Source organism: Pan troglodytes, chromosome 19 (genome assembly GCF_028858775.2).
Source record: "Pan troglodytes isolate AG18354 chromosome 19, NHGRI_mPanTro3-v2.0_pri, whole genome shotgun sequence".
NCBI lineage: Eukaryota > Metazoa > Chordata > Mammalia > Primates > Hominidae > Pan > Pan troglodytes.
In genome coordinates this window covers 22,926,765-22,948,718 of record NC_072417.2, presented here as the reverse complement: position 1 = coordinate 22,948,718, position 21,954 = coordinate 22,926,765, and the positions used below count along the sequence as shown (strand labels likewise).

General features: G+C 46.5%; 3 protein-coding genes across 10 annotated transcripts in view; 2 read left to right on the top strand and 1 right to left on the bottom strand.

Moving 5' to 3' along the window:
* EFTUD2 (elongation factor Tu GTP binding domain containing 2) overlaps positions 1 to 15,991 on the bottom strand; it is a 48,570-nt gene extending 32,579 nt beyond the window's left edge. The window contains exons 1-5 of one of the 2 annotated variants that reach the window (XR_010152822.1): positions 15,870 to 15,968; positions 10,917 to 11,025; positions 3,106 to 3,271; positions 1,776 to 1,854; positions 169 to 244 (exon numbers count right to left, since the gene is read on the bottom strand). Coding sequence is in view for 1 of the 2 variants with exons in the window: in XM_001145980.7 (XP_001145980.1) it covers positions 169 to 244; positions 1,776 to 1,854; positions 3,106 to 3,271; positions 10,917 to 11,021 (426 nt within the window). In the remaining variant the exon portion in view is untranslated. Of the gene's footprint in view, positions 1 to 168; positions 245 to 1,775; positions 1,855 to 3,105; positions 3,272 to 10,916; positions 11,026 to 15,869 lie in introns of both variants that reach the window. The other variant, XM_001145980.7, reaches the window with a different exon arrangement.
* Positions 15,961 to 21,897, top strand: CCDC103 (coiled-coil domain containing 103). Of its 7 annotated transcripts, none has more exons than XM_054669848.2 (4): positions 15,961 to 16,031; positions 17,493 to 17,644; positions 18,023 to 18,155; positions 18,878 to 21,897. In XM_054669848.2, exons 2-4 carry the CDS (start codon positions 17,502 to 17,504, stop codon positions 19,328 to 19,330), a joined length of 729 nt encoding a protein of 242 aa, XP_054525823.1. In that variant the 5' UTR covers positions 15,961 to 16,031; positions 17,493 to 17,501; the 3' UTR covers positions 19,331 to 21,897.
* On the top strand, positions 20,339 to 21,897 carry FAM187A (family with sequence similarity 187 member A). The gene has a single exon (XM_024350254.2). The coding sequence runs from the start codon at positions 20,339 to 20,341 to the stop codon at positions 21,581 to 21,583; it is 1,245 nt and encodes a 414-aa protein (XP_024206022.1). The 3' UTR covers positions 21,584 to 21,897.
* Positions 21,898 to 21,954: the final 57 nt, after the last annotated feature.

Below are 21,954 nucleotides of genomic sequence, written 5' to 3'. Positions count from 1 at the left end.
GGAAAAGCCAGAATTTCACAGTATGACTTCGTAACAGGCATGCAGCACCCCCAGTCAGGAGGTTGAGCCTTGTGACCTCAAACCTCAACCGCTGTGACTCTAAGGGCTAAAACATGAGCAGGTACAAAAGAGAAATCCTGTTCCAAGTAGCTGAAAGTTCTGTCTTACCTTGCCATGGTGGAGATGTCCACAAAGGGTCACATTTCTGATGAGCTCTGAGTTATCCATCAGATCCGCCAAGAAACTGAAAGGACAAAGGAAAAGAGAAAAGAGAGATTGGCAAACGTTTCCAAATGAGGAGTGGTGTAAAGGTGTTTCAGGTATTTTTTGTCCAGGAACAACTTTCAGACCAACTGGAGAGTGCTCAGGCAGATGTGAATGTCTATACTTACATAGCTCTGGCTTTGGGAATGCAAGAAACTTATCTAAGAGGTAACACAATCTGTGAATGGACTATCACGGGGATTTCAATAGTAAAACAGCAAGACTAAAAAAGGAAGAAGAGGCTGGGCATGGTGGCTCATGCCTGTGATCCCAGCACTTTGGGAGGCCGAGGTGGGTGGATTACCTGAGGTCAGGAGTTCAAGACCAGCCTGGCCAACATGGTAAAACCCCGTCTCTACTAAAAATACAAAAATTAGGCTGGGAGCAGAGGCTCACGCCTGTAATCCCAACACTTTGGGAGGCCGAGGCCACCACGACCAGCTAATTTTTGCATTTTCAGCAGAGACGGGGTTTCACCATGTTGGTCAGGCGGGTCTCGAACTCCTGACCTCAGGTGATCCACCTGCCCTGGCCTCCCAAAGTGCTGGCATTACAAGCGTGAGCCACCACACCCAGCCAGGACTTCCAACATGGTGAAACCCCATCTCTACTAACAATATAAAAATTAGCTGAACGTGGTGACATGCGCCTGTAATCCCAGCTACTCAGGAGGCTGAGGCGGGAGAATCACTTGAACCTGGAAGGTGGAGGTTGTAGAGAGCTGAGATCATGCCACTGCACTCCAGCCTGGGCAACAGAGTGAGACCCCGCATTGAAAAAAAAAAAAAGAGAGAGAGAGAGCACCTAAATGATCCTACACATATATCTACCTGCTTTTGCTCTCCTTTTCAAAATAAAGAGTTGAGGGCCGGGCATGGTAGCTCACGCCTGTAATCTCAGCACTTTGGGAAACTAAGGCAGGAGAATCATTTGAGCCCAGGAGTTTGAGACCAGCTTGGGCAACATAGTGAAACAGTACAAAAAACACAAAAATTAGCCAGGCGTGGTGGTGTGTTCCTGTAGTTTCAGCTGCTCAGGAGGCTGAGGCAGACACATCTATTGAGCCTGGGAGGTCAAGGCTGCAATGAGCCGTGATTGTAACACTGCACTCCAGCCTGAGCAACAAAACGAGACCTTGTCTCAAAATAACAACAACAAAAACAAAATAAAAAGCTAACATATTCCTAAAATACTCAGCAGTCTTATTGAGTCCAAACAGGCTCTGGTGGATCCAACAGTGATAACTGCAATACCCAGATCTCTCTTGAAGGCTGGCTTTCAACATCAAACTAAAGATCTGGAAGAGGAAACAGCTAACATTTGGATGAACACCAAGAGAAAAGTTAAGATTGACCCCAAATATCCCCGCAGCCACACAAGCTGAAGGAGAATTTGAGAGCTATGTACGGCCACAATTTACTAGCTATTTCAGCCAAAAGCCACCTCTTATCTCTACAAAAACATGAACCCACAGCATTCCTGCAGAGAAGCTGAGAAACCTTGTAACTTACTCCATCTCATACACCGTAACAGGTAATGTCTGCTCCATCAGAGTGAATTTCTTGGTTTTCACTGGCTTAATAATGGGTTCTAGAAGAAAAAAAAAAGGTAGTGATGTGTAGGTGGGCATAAAACATAAAAATACGGAACACTATTCCATCAGACTGACCTTTCAGAATGCATGATGTATGACATCAATTTATTTTACTCTCAAGGATCACTCATATGTTGAGAAAGTTTTGGAAATGCTGTTTGGCATGAGACAGTGAAGGACCTTGAATTGTGGAAAGAGGAGTCTGGGCTTCATTTTGAGGGACAGTGGGAGGGAGGGAGGGGGAATGGATGTAGGTTGAGGTCAATGTCAGTTCAGGATCTTTCCTTGCATTTATAAGATGCAATCACTTTCCAAAAGATCAATGAAAACTTTTTTTTTTTGGGAGACAGGGTTTCACTGTTACCCAGGCTGAAGCGTACAAATGGTGTGATCAAGTGATCCTCCTGCCTCAGTCTCCCGAGTTGCCAGGAGGCATCTACCACCATGCCCAGCTAATTTTTGTACTTTTTTTGTAGAGATGGGGTTTCACCATGTTGCCCAGGTTGGTCTCGAACTGCTGGGTTCAAGCGATCCTCCTGCTCCGGCCTCCCAAAGTACTGGGATTACAGGCATGAGCCACCGCTTCCAGCCTATGAAAACTATTAAATGGAAAATAAGGCTGGTTGCAGTGGCTCACGCCTGTAATCCCAGCTCTTTGGGAGGACAGGGCAGAGAGATCACTTGAGGTCAGGAGTTCAAGACCAGCCAGGCCAACATGGTGAAACCCCGTTTCTACTAAAAATACAAAAATTAGCCAGGCATGGTGGCAGACACCTATAATCCCAGCTACTAGGGAGGCTGAAGCAGAATTGCTTGAATCAGGGAGGCGGAGGTTGCAGTGAGCCAAGATTGTGCCACCGTAATCCAGCATGGGCGACAGAGCAAGACTTCGTCTCAAAAAAAGAAAAAGAAATGGACAATACATATTATGAGAACTGGTTAAAAGGGTTGGAGATATTTGGATGGAAAAACATATCAGGCCACAGGGTAAATAAACTTAACGACAGTCTTCATGCACCTAAACTGATAGCAGATAAATAAGAAATAACTTTTATTTGCTTAGAAACTAGTTAAGAACTTTACTGAATATTAAAAAAGGATTAACTAAATCTTAAACCAGAAACAGTACCTGAAGGTAGTAAAGAAAAACTGATCAATTCATTCACTGCACTTTTAAGGTTTGCTGAGAGCTATGAAGTTTCCAGGTTTCAATTTCACTCCGCACAGCCCAGCTCCTCCTGACGTACCTGTGAGAGGCTGAGTGTCTTCCTCTTGAACTATGGTCTCCACCTCAGGACCATACACCTCCTCGGCTGTTGGGTAGTACTTCTTGTCCTCATGCAGCACCACCTCCATCCCGGGGTGGTCATCGTCATGATCTCCTACGTCATCGTCGTCGTCATCATCATCCATCTGAAAGCAAGAGGGAGAAGGAGAATCGAAGAGGCACACGCTTTTCCTGTTTGATGTCTGACTACCTCCGTGAGTGACAGCACTGACTGTACATGCTGGCCAGCTTCTTATTCTGAGTTCTATGCCAGTGGGGCAGGTTCCACTCCTTTGAGACCCTTCACAAAGAGAAGACTCTAAGCCGAGGCCATGGACAGTGCTCCTGGTTCAAACTTGCCCCTTTCTGAATGTGGGCCACTGGTCACAAGTGGGTTGAGACTAGAGAAAACAAATCACAGCACAGCCCTTTACGGGGAAAAAAGCAACTTTCTCCAAAGGCAGAAACCAAAAGCCAGAGGTAAAAACTGGAGATAAGCCCATACCTTTAAAATTTTCACTTATATCCACAGAATTGTTTTTGGAAAATAACTTTGTGATAGATAATAACAGGTGCTGGCAAGGATGTGGAGAAACTGAAACCTCCCACACTGCTGATGGGAAAAAGGTGCAGCTGCTTTGGAAAATATTTTGGTAGTTCCTCAAAATGTTCAACACAGAGTTACATATGACCCAGCAAGTCCACTCCTAAGTATATACCCAAGACAAATGAAAACTTATGGCCACACAAAAACTTAGAAATCAATGTTCATAGTGGCATTATTTATAATAGCCAAAAAGTGGGAACAACCAAATGTCGATCAACTGATGACTGGATAAATGAAATGTGGTACATCCATACAAAAGATTATTTGGCAACAAAAACAAACAAAATACCTATACTTGCTATAGGTATATACATGCTACAGCGTAGATGAGCCTTGAAAACATGATGCTGAGTAAAGAGGTCAGACTGAAAAAGCTGCATATTATATGATTCCATTTATATGAAAATATTCAGAATAGGTGAATCTATATAGACAGAAAGCAGATTGCCCAGGGCTGGCAGGGTAGGTGTGGGTGGGAGGGCAATGGGTAAGGGGTGTGGAGTTTTTTTCTGAGATAATGGAAATGTTCTAAAATTGATTGTGATGACAGTTGCATGACTCTGTGAATACTCTAAAAGCCATTAAATTGTACACTTTACAATTAAATAACTTCAAATCTGCCTCCTTACAAATTAACCCATAGTCATATGCAACATTAACGAAGCCATTCTCACTTCTGCTAAAAAGTCTTCCAAATAATCTAAGGTGGCCACCAGATCACCCTTTAAGTCCTAAAACACTTACTGAGCACTTAATATGTGCTAAGCACTGTTCCAGGTGTTAGTAATAAGGCAATCAAGGAAAAAGAGGTGCTACTGAAGCAAAAAATCTGCAGACAGAGAATAAGCTCTACAGGTACCTGGGGAAGAGCATTCTAGTCGGCTGGTGAAACAGCGAATGCAAAGGCCCAGAGCCAAGAGCATGTGGCAACTTTGAGGTTTAGCAAGGAAGCCAATATGGTGAGAATGGAGCGAAGGATGGGGGAACAGGAAGCTGCGATCACATGGGAGGCAAACAGACAGGATCTTCTGGACCGCTCTAAGAATTTGGACTTTACTTTTACTCTAGAGCAAAAGTAGGCGGGGAGGTGCCATTAGCATCCAGTGGGTAGAGGCCATGGATGCTGCTAAACATCCTACAACACACAGAGTCCTCACAGAAAGAATTATCTGGCCCCAATGTCGACAGTGCTGAGATGAAGAAACTCTGCACCAGGGGTTTGGAGCAGAGAAGTGATATGATCAGACTTCTGTTTTAAAAGAACCACTCCAGCCCCTATGCTGAGAATACACTAGAAGCAAGAAGATTAGTTAGGGGGCTACTGCAGTGATTCAGGAAAGAAATAACAGTGGTGGTGGCTTGGAGTAGACAGAGTGGGAACTGGGAAGGTGGTGAGAAGAGGCTGAATTCTGGACACATTACAAAGGTAGAGTCAAAACTGTTTTCTAATGAATTGAAAGGAGGTGTGAGAAAAAAGAGAAGCAGTAAGGTTTTTGATCTGAGCACCGGAAAACAGCCTTGCCTTTATTGAGATGAGGAAGAAAGACTGTAAGAGCAGGTTGGGGGAGCAGGGCGGGGAAAGCTCAGTACTTAGGTGTGAGTTAACTAACGCCAGGCTCGAGATTCCCTATTAGACATTAAGTAGAGATGCCATGTAGGAAGGTGGACATACAAACGTGCCATTCAAGGGGAAAGTCCAGATTGGAGATACAAATCTGAGTCGTCATAAATAAAGTTATTTGATAGACTGGATGAGATCCCCAGAGGAGTGAGTGTAGACAGAGAAGACGTCTGAGGAATGGAGCCCCGGGCCTGCTGACATTGGGAGGTCAGGGAGATAATGAGGAAGCAGCAGCAAAGGCTGAGAAGGGATGGTCAGTGAGGAGGAAAACCAGGGGTTCTCTGAAAGCCAAAGGAAGAGAGTATTTTAAAGAGGAGGGAATGATCGGCTGGGACAGACAGATGCAGGCAGGTCATGTGGGCTGAGGACTGGGAACTGACCTTGGGATTTCGCAAGGCAGAGGTCAGTGGTGACCTTGACAAGAGCAGTCTGTGGAATGCGAGAGGCAAAAGGATGGAAGTGGGTTTGAAGGAAAATGGGAGGAGAGGATCTGGAGGCAGCAACCATGACCAACTAATTCGGGATGTGTTGCATTGGAAAGCAGGGAAAATCTGGAGGTAAATGAAGGGGGATATGGGGTCAAGAGAGAGTTTTAGGATGAAATGACATTTTATCTGTGTATGCTGATGGGGATGATCCTGTAGACAGGGAAAACTGATGGCGCAGGAGAGAGAGGGCAGAATTGCCAAAGGTCTTGAGTGGTGAGAAGGGATGGGGATTAGTTTCTAGTAGACAGAAACATGAACAAATCATTCGTAAGAACGGAAGGGAAGGCATCGTATATGAGTACAGATGTAGGCAGGTGGGCAGAGGGACTGCTGGGTGCTTGTTTTCCTTCACACAAATTCCAGCATGCCAACCTCTTCCTTAAGAACACAAAACCCTCCAGTGGTGAGACCGGCTACCTCCTACCATCTTACACTCTACTTCTACTAAAGTGGCCTAAGATTACATTAGCTCTTTTGGCAGCCACATATATCCTACTGGTGGTGGCTCCAAATAGCTATCAAGCCAGTTTTCTCCTGCCCCATACTGCTGAATATATTATGAATCTAACTGCAGGATTTTATATAATAATTTCTGACTGCCTGTAATTATCTCTACCCGAGTCTACAGTAGCTCAACAAGTCTAAACAAATAAAACTAAACAAATATTCTTTTATCATTGCTTTTTCTAATTTTTATTTTTTTTATTTTTTTGAGATGGAGTTTCACTCTTGTTTGCCGGGGCTGGAGTGCAGTGGTGCGATCTCAGCTCACTGCAACCTCTGCCTCCTGGGTTCAAGAGATTCTCCTGCCTTAGCCTCTGGAGTAGCTGGGACTACAGGCGCATGCCACCACGCCCAGCTAATTTTTGTATTTTTAATAGAGACAGGGTTTCATCACGTTGGCCAGACTGGTCTCGAACTCTTGACCTCAGGTCATCTGCCCACCTCAGCCTCCCAAAGCGCTGGGATTACAGGCATGAGCCTTAGAAGGGACATCTTTCTTTCCTGTCCCCATTACCAAAATCTATGCATTTCTACTGTTATATACCTCAATATAATTTTTTAAAAAATCTGTCCAGGTGCAGTGGCTCACACCTGTAATCCCAGCACTTTGAGAGGCTGAGGCGGGCAGATCACCTAAGGTTGGGAGTTCGAGACCAGTCTGACCAACACGGAGAAACCCCATCTCTACTAAAAATACAAAACTAGCCGGGCGTGGACGCACGTGCCTGTAATCCCAGCTACTCGGGAGGCTGAGGCAGGAGAATCGCTTGAACCCGGGAGGTGGAGGTTACAGTGAGCCGAGATCATGCCATTGCACTCCAGCCTGGGCAACAAGAGCGAAACTCCATCTCAAAAAATAACAATAATAATAAATCTATGCATCTTGTGGACTAGGAGGCTATAACCCTCATTCTGCTGTTAAGAGGGTAGACCAGTACAGCCATTTTAAAGGGCAATCCGACAGTACTTAGTATAAACATATTAACTAAGTATAAATACAATAAGCATATGTAGATAGAGATATATATAATATCCTACAACCAGCAACTCTGCTCTTGGGAATATAACCCAAAGAAATTTTCCCACATTGCATAAAGGGACACATATGAGAATGTACACTGGATTATTAATTACGGCGAGGGAAGGCTGGTGACAGGTAACCTTGGTGTCTATCACTAAGAGAGGAATGTCACCAGGGCAAACCGAGTAGCAGTCAGTTCCCACAGACTAGATGTACACAGAGCAACAGGGAGAAACCCTAAAATGCACCACTCATCATGATGCTGAGTGGGAAAAGAAACAGAACAATGCAGACAATGATACCATTTACTTAAAATACACACACACTATGCAACTCATAGAAAAAGAAACATACATAAATTACAAAGAACTGTGGTGGCAGGTATGGGAATGAGATAAATGGGAATTAACAAATTAATTAAATAACAGCAGAGCTCTGCACAGCAATGACACTGAGGAGTAAGAACTAAAGAGTATGAGTGACTCAACTGTTTGTACTGAGGTAAAAACCTTCATAGGGTCTCACTCTGTTGCCCACGCTAGAGTGCAGTGGCATGACCATAGCTCACCACTACCTCAAATTCCTGGGCTCAAGCCATCCTCCCGCCTCAGTCTCCTGAGTAGCTGTGACTACTGGCATGTACCACCATGCTTGGCTAATTTTTAAATTTTTTGTAGAAATGGGGTCTCACTACATTGCCCAAGCTGGTCTCAAACTCCTCGGTTCAAGTGATCCTCCTGCCTTGACCTTCCAAAGTGCTGGGGTTATAGGTGTGAGCCACTAAGTGTTTAGCCCATTATTCTTTATTTAAAAATTTTTTTTGTTAATAGCTTTATAGAGATATAATTCACATTCCATACAATCTATCCATTTTAAGTGCATAATAGTTTTTAGTATATTCACAGAATTGTGCAACCATCACCATGATCAATTTTAGATCATTTTCATCACCCTAAAAAGAAACTCTGTTACTTACCAATTCCACCTGCCCTCATTCCCAACAAAAAAATCCTGCCTCAGCCTCCCGAGTAGCTGGGATTACAGGCGCGCACCAGCACACCCAACTAATTTTTTGTATTTTTAGTAGAGACGGTTTCACACCACGTTGGCCAGGCTGGTCTCGAACTCCTGACCTCAAGTGATCTGCCCGCTTCAGCCTCCCAAAGTGCTGGGATTGCATGTGTGAGCCACCACGCCTGGCCTATTACTGGGTTTTTAGTCCCAAATTCAGGTATGTTGGGATCACTTTGAATTTAGATTCTGTTATCCAATACATTAGTTTTATGTCATGTGCAAATTAGATAAACCTCTGTTCTCTATCTTTACCCAAGTCACTAATAGGCTGAATGACGGGGCACAATGGTTCCCCTATGTAATTTCAGCATTTTGGGAGGCCAAGGCAGGCAGATTGCTTGAGCCCAGGAGTTCAACACCAGCCTGAGCAACATAGTGAAACCTTGTCTCTATTTAAATATATTTTAAGTTGAAAAGGACAAGACCAAACACAGATGCCTAGGACATGTCACAAGAGCTCTGCTGGTGACCCATTAATCAAAAATCTTTGTGTCCCACTGTTCAACCAGCTGTGACCTCCTCTAATTGTATTATGATGCAGCCCATGTTCTTTTCACTAGGACATCATGAGTTACAGAGGTTAACTGGGGAAGAAGAGTGAATGGAATGAGAACAAAGGAAACCTTTCTATCAACATGGTTTGAATGAGAATGTATTCATGAATTACCTATATAATTAAAGAAAAACACACTGTAAAACCTTTTTTTTTTTTTTTTTTTTTTTTGAGATGGAGTCTCGCTGTGTCACCCAGGCTGGAGAGCAGTGGCTCGATCTCAGCTCACTGCAACGTCTACCTCCCGGGTTCAAGCAATTCTCCTGCCTCAGCCTCCTGAGTAGCTGGGATTACAGGCATGTACCACCACACCCAGCTAATTTTTGTATTTTAGTAGAGACGGGGTTTCACCATGTTGGCCAGGCTGGTCTCAAACTCCTGGGCTCAAGCGCCTCAGCCTCCCAAAATGCTGGAATTACAGGCGTAAGCCACCACACCTGACTGTAAACCTTATTTTCAAAAAGAAAAAAAAATGCTGGTTTATAAGACATCAATAAAAAACTTCAAATGTCTTGCCCAAATCAAGATACATCATGTCCACAGCATGCCCCTGACCTGTGGCTCAACCTAGTAATCCTATCAAGAGAAAATTATTTTTATAAAACTCTTGCTAGCTTCCTAAGTACTCAACAGTCATTTTTTTTTTTTTTTGAGACCGAGTCTCACTCTCGTTGCCCAGGCTGGAGTACAGTGGCACAATCTTGGCTCACTGCAACCTCCGCTTCCCGTGTTCAAGTGATTTTCCTGCCTCGGCCTCCCAAGCAGCTGGGACTACAGGCACGCGCCAACAAGCCTGGCTAATATTTGTATTTTTAGTAGAGACGGGGTTTCACCGTATTGGTCAGGTTAGTCTTGAACTCCTGACCGCGTGATCTGCCCACCTTGGCCTCCCAAGGTGCTGGGATTACAGGCATGAGCCACCATGCCCGGGCCCTTTCTATTGCTTTTATGCATCTCTGAAAATCTGAGCTTGTGAGGGAGCTCCCAGTGCAGCTGCAGCTGGAAGAGTTGAGTATCTTTTCCAAGTGGGAATTATTCATGACTGTTAAAAGACACTTCAGGGAAATGGAAGAACTAATGATCAACTAGAGCTCAGATTACAAAACCATCTCATCAATGAAACTACATATTCCCTTTTGGAACCTTAGTAGCGAAGCTTTGCTGGAGCAGTATGAGATCCCACTAAGTCATGTTACAAAAAGGACAATCTCAAGAGACGTACCCAGGGTATCACTGGAACACAGAGGATTCAAAATTTCATTGTTTTTTAAAAAAAGGTGGGGGGGGGGGTGGGGGGGCAGGCATGGTGGCTCATGCCTATAATCCCAGCTCTTTGGGAGGCCGAGGCAGGTGGATTGCTTGAAGTCAGGACTTCAAGACCAGCCTGGACAACATAGTGAAACCCTGTCTCTACTAAAAATACAAAAAACATTAGCCGGGCATGGTGGCACACACCTGTAATCCCAGCTACTCAGGAGGCTGAGGCATTGAGAATTGCTTGGACCTGGGAGGCAGAGACTGCAGTGAGCCAAGATGGTGCCACTGCGCTCCTGCCTGGGCAACAGGGTGAGACTGTCTCAAAAAAAAAAAAGAAAAATGAGGGGGCTGGGCATGGTGGCTCATGCCTGTAATCCTAGCAGTTTGGGAGGCCAAGGCAGGTGGACTGCTCGAGCTCAGGAGTTCAAGACCAGCCTGGGCAATGTTTCATCTCTACGAAAAAAAAAAAAAAAATTAGCTGGGCATGGTGGTGCATGCCTGTAGTCCCAGCTACTTGGGAGGCCAAGGTGGGAGGATCACTTAAGCCCAGGAGGTGGAGGTTGCAGTGAGCTGAGATTGCGCCACTGCACTCCAACCTGGCAACAGAGTGAGATCTTGTCTTAAATAAAATAAGAGTGAGATAAAAGAGCAATATATTTGTTTTACCTCATCAAGATCTTTGGTCTCTCTACCCAATTCATCATCATCTTCATCAGAATCAAGCTCTGGTCCAATATAATTCCCAAACTCATCATATAAGTCGGTATCCATGATGCTAAAATTCAAGGAGAGAAGAGTTAGATTCTGACAAGGTAATCAAGGCCTCCATGTGGTGGCTCCACCTGTCTAGTCTTAGTCTTATGGTTGGCCATACCCCTTTCACATGCCTCCTCTCCCCAAAGCCCAGTACTTTCCCCAAGTCTCTGCCTTACTTGTCTCTATTTATGTAGTCTTCCCTCCACTTTTCTTGTTTTGGGTTTTAAGGAGCAGAGAGTTGAATAGGCAAGAAGGAAGAAAGAAGACAGAAGGAAGAAGCTCCGCCGTACAGAGATGGGGCGTGGGGGGTGCTCCAAAGCCGAAAGAGGAGGTCCCCCTCCCTCCACTTTTTTAATACTAAATTTAATTTTAAAACAACTCAGTATCAAAAAATGGCAAGAACAGTACAAATAACTTACTTTTTCCTAAATTATTTGAAAGTGAGCTGTTGACACAATGGCTCATCACCTCCTAATACTTTAGTGTAAGGGTGGGCAAACTCTGGCCTGTGGCCAAATCTGGCCCCTCCAGCTGTTTTTACATGGCCCTCAAGCTAAGAATGCTTTTTCACATTTGTAAATTGCCAGGGAAAAAGTCAAAAGAAAAATATTTCATGATACATGAAAATTAATGATAAGGAATTCAAATGTCAGTGTCTATTTAAAAAGTTTCATTGGGAGGCCGGGCGCGGTGGCGCATGCCTGTAATACCAGCACTTTGGGAGGCCAAGGCAGGCAGATGACCTGAGGTCAGGAGTTCGAGACCAGCCTGGCCAACATGGCAAAACCCCGTCTCTACTAAAAATACAAAAATTAGCTGGGTACGGTGGCTCACACCTGTAATCCCAGCTACTCAGGAGGCTGATATAGGAGCATCCCTTGAACCCAGGGGGTGGAGGTTGCAGTGAGGCGAGATGGCGCCACTGTACTCCAGCCTGGGAGACAGAACAAGACTCCATCTCAAAAAAAAAAAAAAAAAAAGTTTCACTGGAAAACAGCCATGCATATTCATTTGCATCATTTACAGTTGCCTTCACACTGTAATAGCAGAGTTGAGTAGTTGAGACGGAAACCATATGGCTCACAAAGCCTAAAATATTATCCAGTCCTTAATAGAAAAAGTTTGCCAACCTCTCCCTCACCATGTGTAATTCCTACAAACAAGAACATTCTCCTACATAACCACAATACAACCATCAAAATCAGAAAATTGATATTCACACATTACTACCACCTACTTTACAGATCCCATTCAAGTTTCACAGATTGTTCCAATAATACCTTACACGCCTAAGGATCCAATCCAGGATCATGTTTGCATTTGGTTGTCATGTCTCTAGTCTCTTTGGATCTACAATCTTCAGTCTTTGGATCTACAATCTTCAGTCTTTGGATCTACAATCTTCAGTCTTTCCTTCCAAGGACTGTCATGAAATCCTTAAGGATGTCCCTTGATTTGAGGTTGTCTGATGTTACCTTATGATAATATTCAGGTTATGCGTTTTGGGCAGGAACATCATAGAAGTGATGCTGTGTTCTTCTCAATGCATTTCGTATCAGGTGATACATGATTTCAATTTGCCCCATTAGTGGTAACGTTAACTTTGATCACTTCATTAAGGTGATGTTTGCCAGGCCTCTCCATTGTAAAGTTACTCATTTTCCCTTTGTAATTAAGTAGTCTTTTGTGGGTTTTCTCCACTTCAATTACTGAAATTCTATTCAAAGAAACAGTTCAAATGCCACCACCTCCTTCAAGCTTTCCTAGCTCCTCAATTTCTCATTCCTCTATCCTACTAGAGCTTTTTGCACCTTTATCAGTATTTAATTTTGTCTTAAATAGTAGTTAACTGGCTGGGCACAGTGGCTCATGCCTGTAATCCCAGCACTTTGGCAGGCCAAGATGGGCGGATCATGAGGTCAGGAGATAGAGACCATCCTGGCTAACACAGTGAAACCCTGTCTCTACTAAAAATACAAAAAATTAGCCAGGTGTGGTGGCACACACCTGTAGTCCCAGCTACTCAGGAGGCTGAGGCAGGAGAATCACTTGAATCCAGGAGGCAGAGGTTGCAGTGAGCTGAGATCGCACCACTGCACTTCAGCCTGGCTGACAGAGCGAGACTCCGTCTCGAAAAAAATAAATAAAATAAATAAACAAATAGTAGTTACTAATTACCATCACCAACTATAGTTTATAAGCAATAAATAACAGACTAGAGCATCAGGGCTCTGGAGTTGGAAGACTTAGATTCAAATCCTAACTTTGTCACCAACAACTATGTAACTTGAGGTAAGTTACTTCATCTCTTCCAACCTGATTCTTATTATTCAACTGGAAAATGGAATGAATAATCCTCACTGAATAAATGGTTATGAGGATTAAATAAAACACCCTGTGTAAAGAATTTACCAGAGTCCAGCCGGGTGCAGTGGCTCACGCCTGTAATCCCAGCACTTTGGGAGGCTGAGGTGGGTGGATCACGAGGTCAGGAGATCGAGACCATCCTGGCTAACACGGTGAAACCCTGTCTCTACTAAAAATACAAAAAATTAGCCAAGCGTGGTGGTGGGCGCCCGTAGTCCCAGCTACTGGGGAGGCTGAGGCAGGAGAATGGTGTGAACCCAGGAGGCGGAGCTTGCAGTGAGCGGAGATAGTGCCACTGCACTCCAGCCTGGGTGACAGAGAGAGACTCCGTCTCAAAAAAAAAAAAAAAAAAAAAAAATTAAAGAATTTACCAGAGTCCTAGGCTCAATAAACGTTAGCTAGCATTATTTTTTGCCATCCTTGATCATGAGAACCCTGTGTTCCATGCACCTGCTTCTTCTCTTCACTTCTTTTATGATACTAAATTTAATTTTAAAATAATACCAAAAAGTGGCAAGAACAGTACAAATAACTTTCTTTTCCCCAAATATTTGACAGTATGCTGCTGACACAATGCCTCTTCACCTCCTAATACTTTAGAGCAAGAGTTGACAAACTCTGACCTGTGGCCAAATCTGGCCCCTCCACCTGTTTTTGCATGGTCCTCCAGCTAAGATTGCATTTTACATTTTTATTTTTTTATTTTTTTGAGACGGAGTCCCGCTCTGTTGCCTAGGCTGGAGTGCAGTGGCACGATCTCGACTCACTGCAACCTCCGCCTCACAGGTTCAAGCGATTCTCCTGCCTCAACCTCCCAAGTAGCTGGGATTACAGGCACCCGCCATCACACTTGGCTAATTTTTGTATTTTTAGTAGAGACGGGGTTTCACCATGTTGGCCAGGCAGTCTCGAACTCTTGACCTCAGGTGATTAGCCCACCTCGGCCTCCCAAAGTGCTGAGATTACAGGTGTGAGCCACCGCACCCGGCCACATTTTACATTTTTAAATAATTGAGAAAAAAGTACCAATGCTAACACAGCCAATAGCCAAGACAGCACCTTGCATAAGTAGGAACTGGATAAATGTTAACTGAATGGGATGTTTAATTTTAAGATGCTGATATTTCTTGGATTAGACTGATACCTCCAACTCCCTCAATGCCACCTGCTGGGTGCTGAATGTAGAGAGAGAATTGGAGCTCCAAGGACCAATAATTAAATGTAAATTATTATGGAAACTTTCACATGCATATTCTTTTTACTTCTAAAAAGCTATTATCGCATTTATGCTTATCTCATTCTCCCAAGACCCCAGTCAAGGGATTGAAGAAATTATTTATTTATTTTATATATATTTTTTGAGACAGAGTTTTGCTCTTGTTGCCCAGGCTGGAGTACAACGGAACGATCTCGGTTCACTGCAACCTCCGCCTCCTGGTTTCAAGCGATTCTCCTGCCTCAGCCTCCCGAGTAGTTGGGACTACAGGCGTGCACCACTACGCCTGGCTAATTTTTTTGTATTCTTAGTAGAGATGGGTTTTCACCATGTTGGCCAGGCTGGTCTCGAACTCCTGACCTCAGGTGATCTGCCCGCGTCTTTCTCCCAAAGTGCTGGGATTACAGGCGTGAGCCACCGCGCCCGGCCGATTGAAGAAATTGTTATAGAAAGCTGTTCATGGAACAAGCCAAACTCATTTCTGCCTCAGGGCCACTGCACTTGCCTTTCTCTTTGTCCAAAACGCTCTCCCCTTTGATATTTTTCACCTTGTTCCTTTATTTCAATCAAGTCTCCACTAAAATGTCATCTTCTCTGTCACTCTAAAAAGTCCCCCATACATACTCTCCAACTTCCCACTTTCACTGTTTTATTGTTATTCACAAATGTTATACATTTATCACTAGCTGACTTGTATCTAGTTGTTTACTGTTCATTTCCCCAACTACAATTGAAGCAAAGACTTTGTTCACTTAGTACTGTGCCTAGCATAGACTAAGCCCTCAATAAGTATTTACTAAACTAATGAATGACTCTAACAAGGTACACAGAATATAGCTGATTTGCCCACAGTTACACAAAACTAGCGACTCATGGTAACAAACCTCACTGCCGCTTCCCGCTACAATGCAGGAGCTCAAAGAGGACTTCGGAGGGAACTTGGCAAAGAACGGCTGAAAGCGGCACGGATAGAAGAGGGAGTGAGCGAGGGGACTGGACAGTTAGAGCACCACTCCTACCTAGCGATACGATTTTACGGATTGAGGCTATAGAGGCAGCCCCGAAATCGAGGTGTGTGCGTGTGTGCGCGCTTCGGAAGCCTTGGGGAGGCACGAGGACGACAGGGTCTTCCATTCTTTTTCCCGCTCCAGGCCTCAATTTACCGATCCGTAAAGCGAAAGGGGCCGATAGCATATAAGGCCCCTTCCAGATCTGACGCTTTTTAATTTCCTATCCCACCTGGAGCAACCCTTCCGTGCCGCTGACCCGCTTCAACTTACCTCTCGCCTGCTCAGCTAAGACTTCCCAGGCCGCTGCCGGAGATCGTGCTTCCGCCCCACGCCAAGGAAACGCCTGCGCCCGCCGCCAGGAAGGACCCCGCAGACGCCGCTGTCGCCTTTCTGCCCGGGAGGACAACCCTCTGCCTGAGGACCAGTTCCGAGGTATGCCCGCCGCGGACCGGCAAGGCGGAGTAGCGGGTCCCCAAGACGAGTAGCCCAAGACGTGGGCTGCTCCAAAGAGGGTGAGAGCTGAGGATGAACGAATCTGATCAGGCGCCTCGGGACCACCCTGAAAATGGGGGGAGGGGGCCTTCGGGCAGATCACGTGGTCTGGCTGTTAGCGCAGTTGCTGGGCAACCACAGCTGCGGGCGTGGTCTGCGCGGGGTTGCCCTCCTGTTCTGGCTTATCAGGGGATCCCCAAAGAAAGCAAGGGGACCAAGGCCGGGACTGCTGGGGTGAAGGTCCGGGAGGCTGATTAAGGGGACGGAAGGGTTAGTTCTATGTATTAAATGCCTGGGGAGGGCTGAGAACTGGACACCTGATTTCGGTTACTGGCCAGCCCAGCCCCTTCTTGGCGTTCAGATTCCCTACGTTGGGGTAGGGTGGCTATGGGATTGGTTGGTGACTTCCTGCTTCCTTGCGCTAGGGCTGTTGGTGATGACCCCGCCACAAAATCTAGCTCAACTCACTAGGAGTTTGCAGTTCAGGGAGGTCCCACAAGTAAATGCCAGAGCCACGACTAGAACCCACGTAGAGAATCTCTCTGCAGTGGCTCACGCCTGTAATCCCAGCACTTTGGGAGGCCGAGGCGCGCGGATTACTTGAGGTCAGGATCGAAAATTGCTTGAACCCCGGAGGCAGAGGTTGCAATGAGCCAAGATCGCGCCACTGCACTCCAGCCTGGGGGCAACAGAGCCAGAAAAAAAAAAAAGAAAAGAATATCTCTGTAGAAATGATCAGTCAGCCTCAGATATGCAGAAACTACAGAAGTACAGTGATAGAACTAAAGGCATTGCCCAAGTACCTAGGGACCTCTGTTCCAGCCCTGGGCTGGACAGAGGGATTTGGGGATGGGGTCATTGAGCTCCTTCCTTTGCGCCTTCTACTTGATTTCCTGCTCAGTCATTGCATCTGGTTTGGGTGAAAGTCTCCTTCCTCATTAAAGACATTCAATGAAGAATGAAACTTTATCCCCGAGCTCAAGGATAACTAACAAGAGTTCTGCCTTTGTGTGAGGTCCCCTGTCGAAACGACTTGCTGTAGAACAATCCTATGGGGGAAGAGTGAAGAAACTGAATTCTGAGGTCCAAATGCCTCCTCGACTGAAGCACCAAAATTAAAAATATTTTTAGAGGCAAAGAGCAAAATTAAGACAGAACTCCAAATTGAAAGTCAGGACTCTGTATTCTATTTTCAGGGACAAGTCTTGTGTAAGTCCTCACTGTGAAATTCAACTTGTCTTTGTAAAATAGAAAACCAGATTTTTGTAACACCTCCCAATCTGAGTGACATGATGTCCAGAGTGCTTTGGGGTCATTTTGTGTTCTGGTGAATAATTCAGAGGTACCCTCTTTCCCCTGATATTGACTGTCCACTGACATGTATTCCCTTTGCCTTCCCAGGCACAGGCCATGGAAAGGAATGACATCATCAACTTCAAGGCTTTGGAGAAAGAGCTGCAGGCTGCACTCACTGCTGATGAGAAGTACAAACGGGAGAATGCTGCTAAGTTACGGGCAGTGGAACAGAGGGTGGCTTCCTATGAGGAGTTCAGGTTGGCTCACTGCCATTTTTCTCAGGCCCTCCTGTTATGGTGGACTATAGTAGTTAACTCTGAAATCAAACCATTCTGGGCTTCAGTCCTGGCCCCACTGTCTACTGTTTGATCTTATGCAATTTCCTTAACTTCTCTGAGTCTCAATTATTTATCTGTAAAACAGTAACTGTTACAATTAAATGAGTTCTTGCACATAAGACTGAGCAAGTGTCTGACACATGTGAAGTGCTTGAAAGCAGTCAGCTATCGCTGTTGTTATTATTATGGTCATATTGGTCCGTAACAGGTTTATCCTATACCATGCAAAGTCTAGCTGCCTCACACCCACAGACACAGCATTAAGTCCATTGCCTAATTTCTGTCCTTTGCCTACAGGGGTATTGTCCTTGCATCACATCTGAAGCCACTGGAGCGGAAGGATAAGATGGGAGGAAAGAGAACTGTGCCCTGGAACTGTCACACTATTCAGGGAAGGACCTTCCAGGATGTGGCCACTGAAATCTCCCCGGTAGGTGAGGCCCTGCCCCTTTAGTCCAGCAGGATTCTCTGCCCTAAAGCTTCAATCCTGTTTTTTCATTTTGTTTTGTTTTGTTTTGTTTTGTTTTGTTTTTTTAACCACACATACCTCTTCTTTATTTGTCGTGTTAAACCAACAGAGATAGGTTTCTGCCTCCAATCCCAGAAAGAAAAACAAACAGCAGATGGCGAAGCTGAGTTGAAGTGGGCAGAATGAGTCAGAAAGTTGGGCTAGGAAGGTCGGCTTCCCTTAGTCCTTTGACTTTCATTCTCACATCAGAATTGGGATGCTCTGCCTCTGGGTTGTATGGTGTCTAGTGTAATGATCCTGTGGCAGTGTTGAGAGAGAGACCCCAACATTCAGATCCTTGAGTTCCTTTCTCTCTTCCTGAGATTTCCAATTAACCCATCCACCCGACTTACAGTAAACCCTGACTTACTCTTGAAGACCAGAGCTATGTCTCCATTCATGAGTAGGAAAATTCCAGTATAAATGAGAATCTCAAATCATGGCGTGGATTCCTTGGGGCCCTCCCTGTTTCATCCCCAGTTTCCTCATCTGAAAATGAGGGCACCAAGGACCACAGCTTTCCCAGTGCTCAGACAGTAGTGAGATGAAGACAGTAAGATGAAGAGCTACAGGCTCTCCTCACTGTCACTGTTGCAGAACAGCTGGAAGAGCTCCTGACTCCCTTTCCTTCCTTTGTGATCCAGGAGAAAGCCCCCCTCCAGCCCGTGACGTCTGCTGACTTCTATCGTGATTGGCGACGACACTTGCCAAGTGGGCCAGAGCGCTACCAGGCTCTACTGCAGCTTGGGGGTCCAAGGCTCGGCTGCCTCTTCCAGACAGATGTGGGATTTGGACTTCTTGGGGAGCTGCTGGTGGCACTGGCTGATCACGTGGGGCCGGCTGACCGGGCAGCGGTGCTGGGGATCCTATGCAGCCTGGCGAGCACTGGGCGCTTCACCCTGAACCTAAGCCTGCTGAGCCGGGCAGAGAGAGAGAGCTGCAAGGGCTTGTTTCAGAAGCTGCAAGCCATGGGCAACCCCAGATCCGTGAAGGAGGGGCTCAGCTGGGAGGAGCAGGGTCTGGAGGAGCAGTCTGGTGGGCTCCAGGAGGAGGAGAGGCTCCTGCAGGAGCTGCTGGAGCTGTACCAGGTTGACTGATGCGGCAAGCTACCCTCAGAGGTCCCAGTGGTCACTGGAGGCAGTTTTTTGGTTGTTGTCTTGGGGGTTCTGCAGGACCATAATAAGAAACCCACACCTGGTTCCCTTCTCAACTTGGAATTTTCAGAGCAAAAACAGGAATCAAGTCTTTCCCACTTCTCCAGTCCCTCAGTGTCTCGCTATTTTGAACTGTGTGTATCCATGGACAGTCAAGAGCTCAGGAAGTTGAAAGCGGTTTTGTTTCCCACCCTTAGAGTCTGCCAAGCCTCTAGCCCACTGGCCTTGAGAGATGAGTGTGTGCCCAACCAAATGCTGGCTATACCAGTTACAGCCTCCACTCAGAAAAAGGAAAAAGCAAAATCTTTATGGTAAACAAACACTGATCTCCACAGCTCTTAACAAGAATGTTTATAACCCCAAACCAATGAATGGACATGTAATCAACAAATGATCAAATACTACATCATTTGAGGTGTTGAATTTTCCCCTAGAGACTCAGTTCTTGTGCAGGTTGGGCCTGGGAAAGGCCCAAGCCATCAGCTCAGGTCCAGCCAGCCTCCCGGATGGCCAGATATGCAGGAGGGTGGGTTTCCTTCATCCCCCAGGTTGATGAAAGACTTTTCCACCAGGCTGGCAGGGCAGGGCCTGGAGCACTGAGGCAGAGATCTCCCTGCCCGAGCACCTCAGCCCGCCCTTCTCATTCCGGTTTCCTTTGACCCATTCTTGGGTGAGCGCCAGTGTTCTAGAAAGGGGAGTAAAGGCCAGGTTCTAGAATGGCTTTCCCCCCGCCGAGATCAGGTCTGGAATGTTAGAAGGGCATCTTGTACATCCACTGGGAATAAATTGCCTTGCACTTGGCGGCTTCCTCTGCAGATTGTTGCTGCTTTTCCTGGCTGCATAATCCTTTCCTCATCCAGAGGCTTCCGCTTAGCAGTGCTTTCTAGGAGCCCTATGAGCCTTTAATGCCCTGGTTTTGCCCTGCCCCTCTGACCCCTGCCTCCTTCAGGCATGCACCTGGCCCTCACCACTGTGCTCCTGTGGGCATGGGGGAGTCTCCAGGCCTTTGAAATTGTGGAGAAGGAAAACATTTTTCAGAAGACCCCCTGCCCTGCTTTCCTGATGTTTGAAAATGCAGCCTACCTGGCCGACATGAGCTTTGAGCTTCCCTGTCACTGCAAACCCGAAGAGGTGCCAGCTGTAGTCTGGTTCTACCAAAAGCACCTAGGTAGCAGCCACACCAAAGTGCTGACGGACTTCGATGGGCGGGTGCTGACGGAGGCAGCCCAGGTACGTGTGGGCAGCGACATGCTGACCCGCTTCAGCATCCGCATGTTCAGCTTGTTGGTTTTCAGGGCTCAGCCTGAGGACTCAGGCCTGTACTTCTGCGGCACCCGCAGGGGGGACTACTTTTACGCCTACGATGTGGACATCCAGAACAGTGAGGGAATGGTGGCCACTTTCCAGGACGAGGGCCAGGAGCCCTTCACAGATGAATACTATGGGCACCTCCATGTCTTCACCACCTTCTGGGAATGGACCCCCTGTGACCGCTGCGGAGTGCGTGGGGAGCAGTGGCGCATCGGCCTCTGCTACCTGCAGAGCCCAGACCTCTCCCCACGCTACCTCAAGGCCGTGCCTGATGTGGTGTCTTGTGGCTCAAGGGCTGTGCCAAGGAAGCTGCGGACCAAGGCCAGGGACCACACGCCTGAGGTGCTGGTTCGGAGCTGCTTAGTACCCTGTGAGAAGACAAAGACCATCCGGGAGGGCGTGCTGGCCATCATTAACTATGTGTCCAAAGTGGGCAGCCGGCCCTGGGTGCCCCAGGTGCCCATTCAGTTCCACCAGCAGAGACTGGGCCATGGACTCATCATCTCCTGTCCTGGGGCCCGGCCAGAGCATGCAGTGGCCTGGGACAAAGACCGCCAGCACCTCTACCGCACACAGTACCTGAAGGGTGTCAACAGGTCCATGAGGGTGTTCATTGACCACGGCAACCAGCTCCACATCCGCTTCACCCAGCTGGATGACCGGGGCATCTACTATTGCTGGAGGCAGGGTGTGCTAGTTGCTGGCTTCCGGCTGGGTGTGATATCTCGTGGGCGCTACCCAGCCTCGTTCTCAGATCCTGAGACTCGCTCAGCTGTGGAGCTCACCCTGATAGGCTACCTGCTCATCACAGCAGTCTTTGTCACCATTCACCTCTGTCGTTGCTGCTGCTACTTATTTCACTGTTGTCCCAACTTCTCCCCCTAGGAGCTCTCTTCAGCTCTGAAGACCAGTTGTCCTTCAATATGTTTGTTAAATGATACCAGATGTCTCTGGGTGGGTACCCTGGGTTGGGACAGGTGGTAGGAACATGTGGACAAATCTGTTACAGCTTGCTCCCCATTTTCATGGGCAGGTCTGGGACCTGATCTGAGAAGTGGAGGGGCCTGAGGCTGGTGGGAGATTGGGGACTGAGCTCAGGATGGAAGTAGGGCACATGTGTTTCCTGACTTCACATTTAGGTCAGAGAAGGAAAGTGTGAACTCAGATTTATCCAATGGTAAACACTGATCAGTGTTGAATCATGTTTGAGCTGCTTTGCTTTCTTGCCTATGAAGATTGTGCTGGTTGAGTTGCAG

Bases quoted from the DNA above. Each gene is read 5' to 3' on its own strand.
- FAM187A (XM_024350254.2), top strand. From the start codon at position 20,339: ATGCACCTGGCCCTCACCACTGTGCTCCTGTGGGCATGGGGGAGTCTC.
- CCDC103 (XM_054669848.2), top strand. From the start codon at position 17,502: ATGGAAAGGAATGACATCATCAACTTCAAGGCTTTGGAGAAAGAGCTG. The intron at 17,645-18,022 runs GTTGGCTCACTG...CTTTGCCTACAG, and splicing joins GCTTCCTATGAGGAGTTCAG to GGGTATTGTCCTTGCATCAC. The intron at 18,156-18,877 runs GTAGGTGAGGCC...TTTGTGATCCAG, and splicing joins TGGCCACTGAAATCTCCCCG to GAGAAAGCCCCCCTCCAGCC.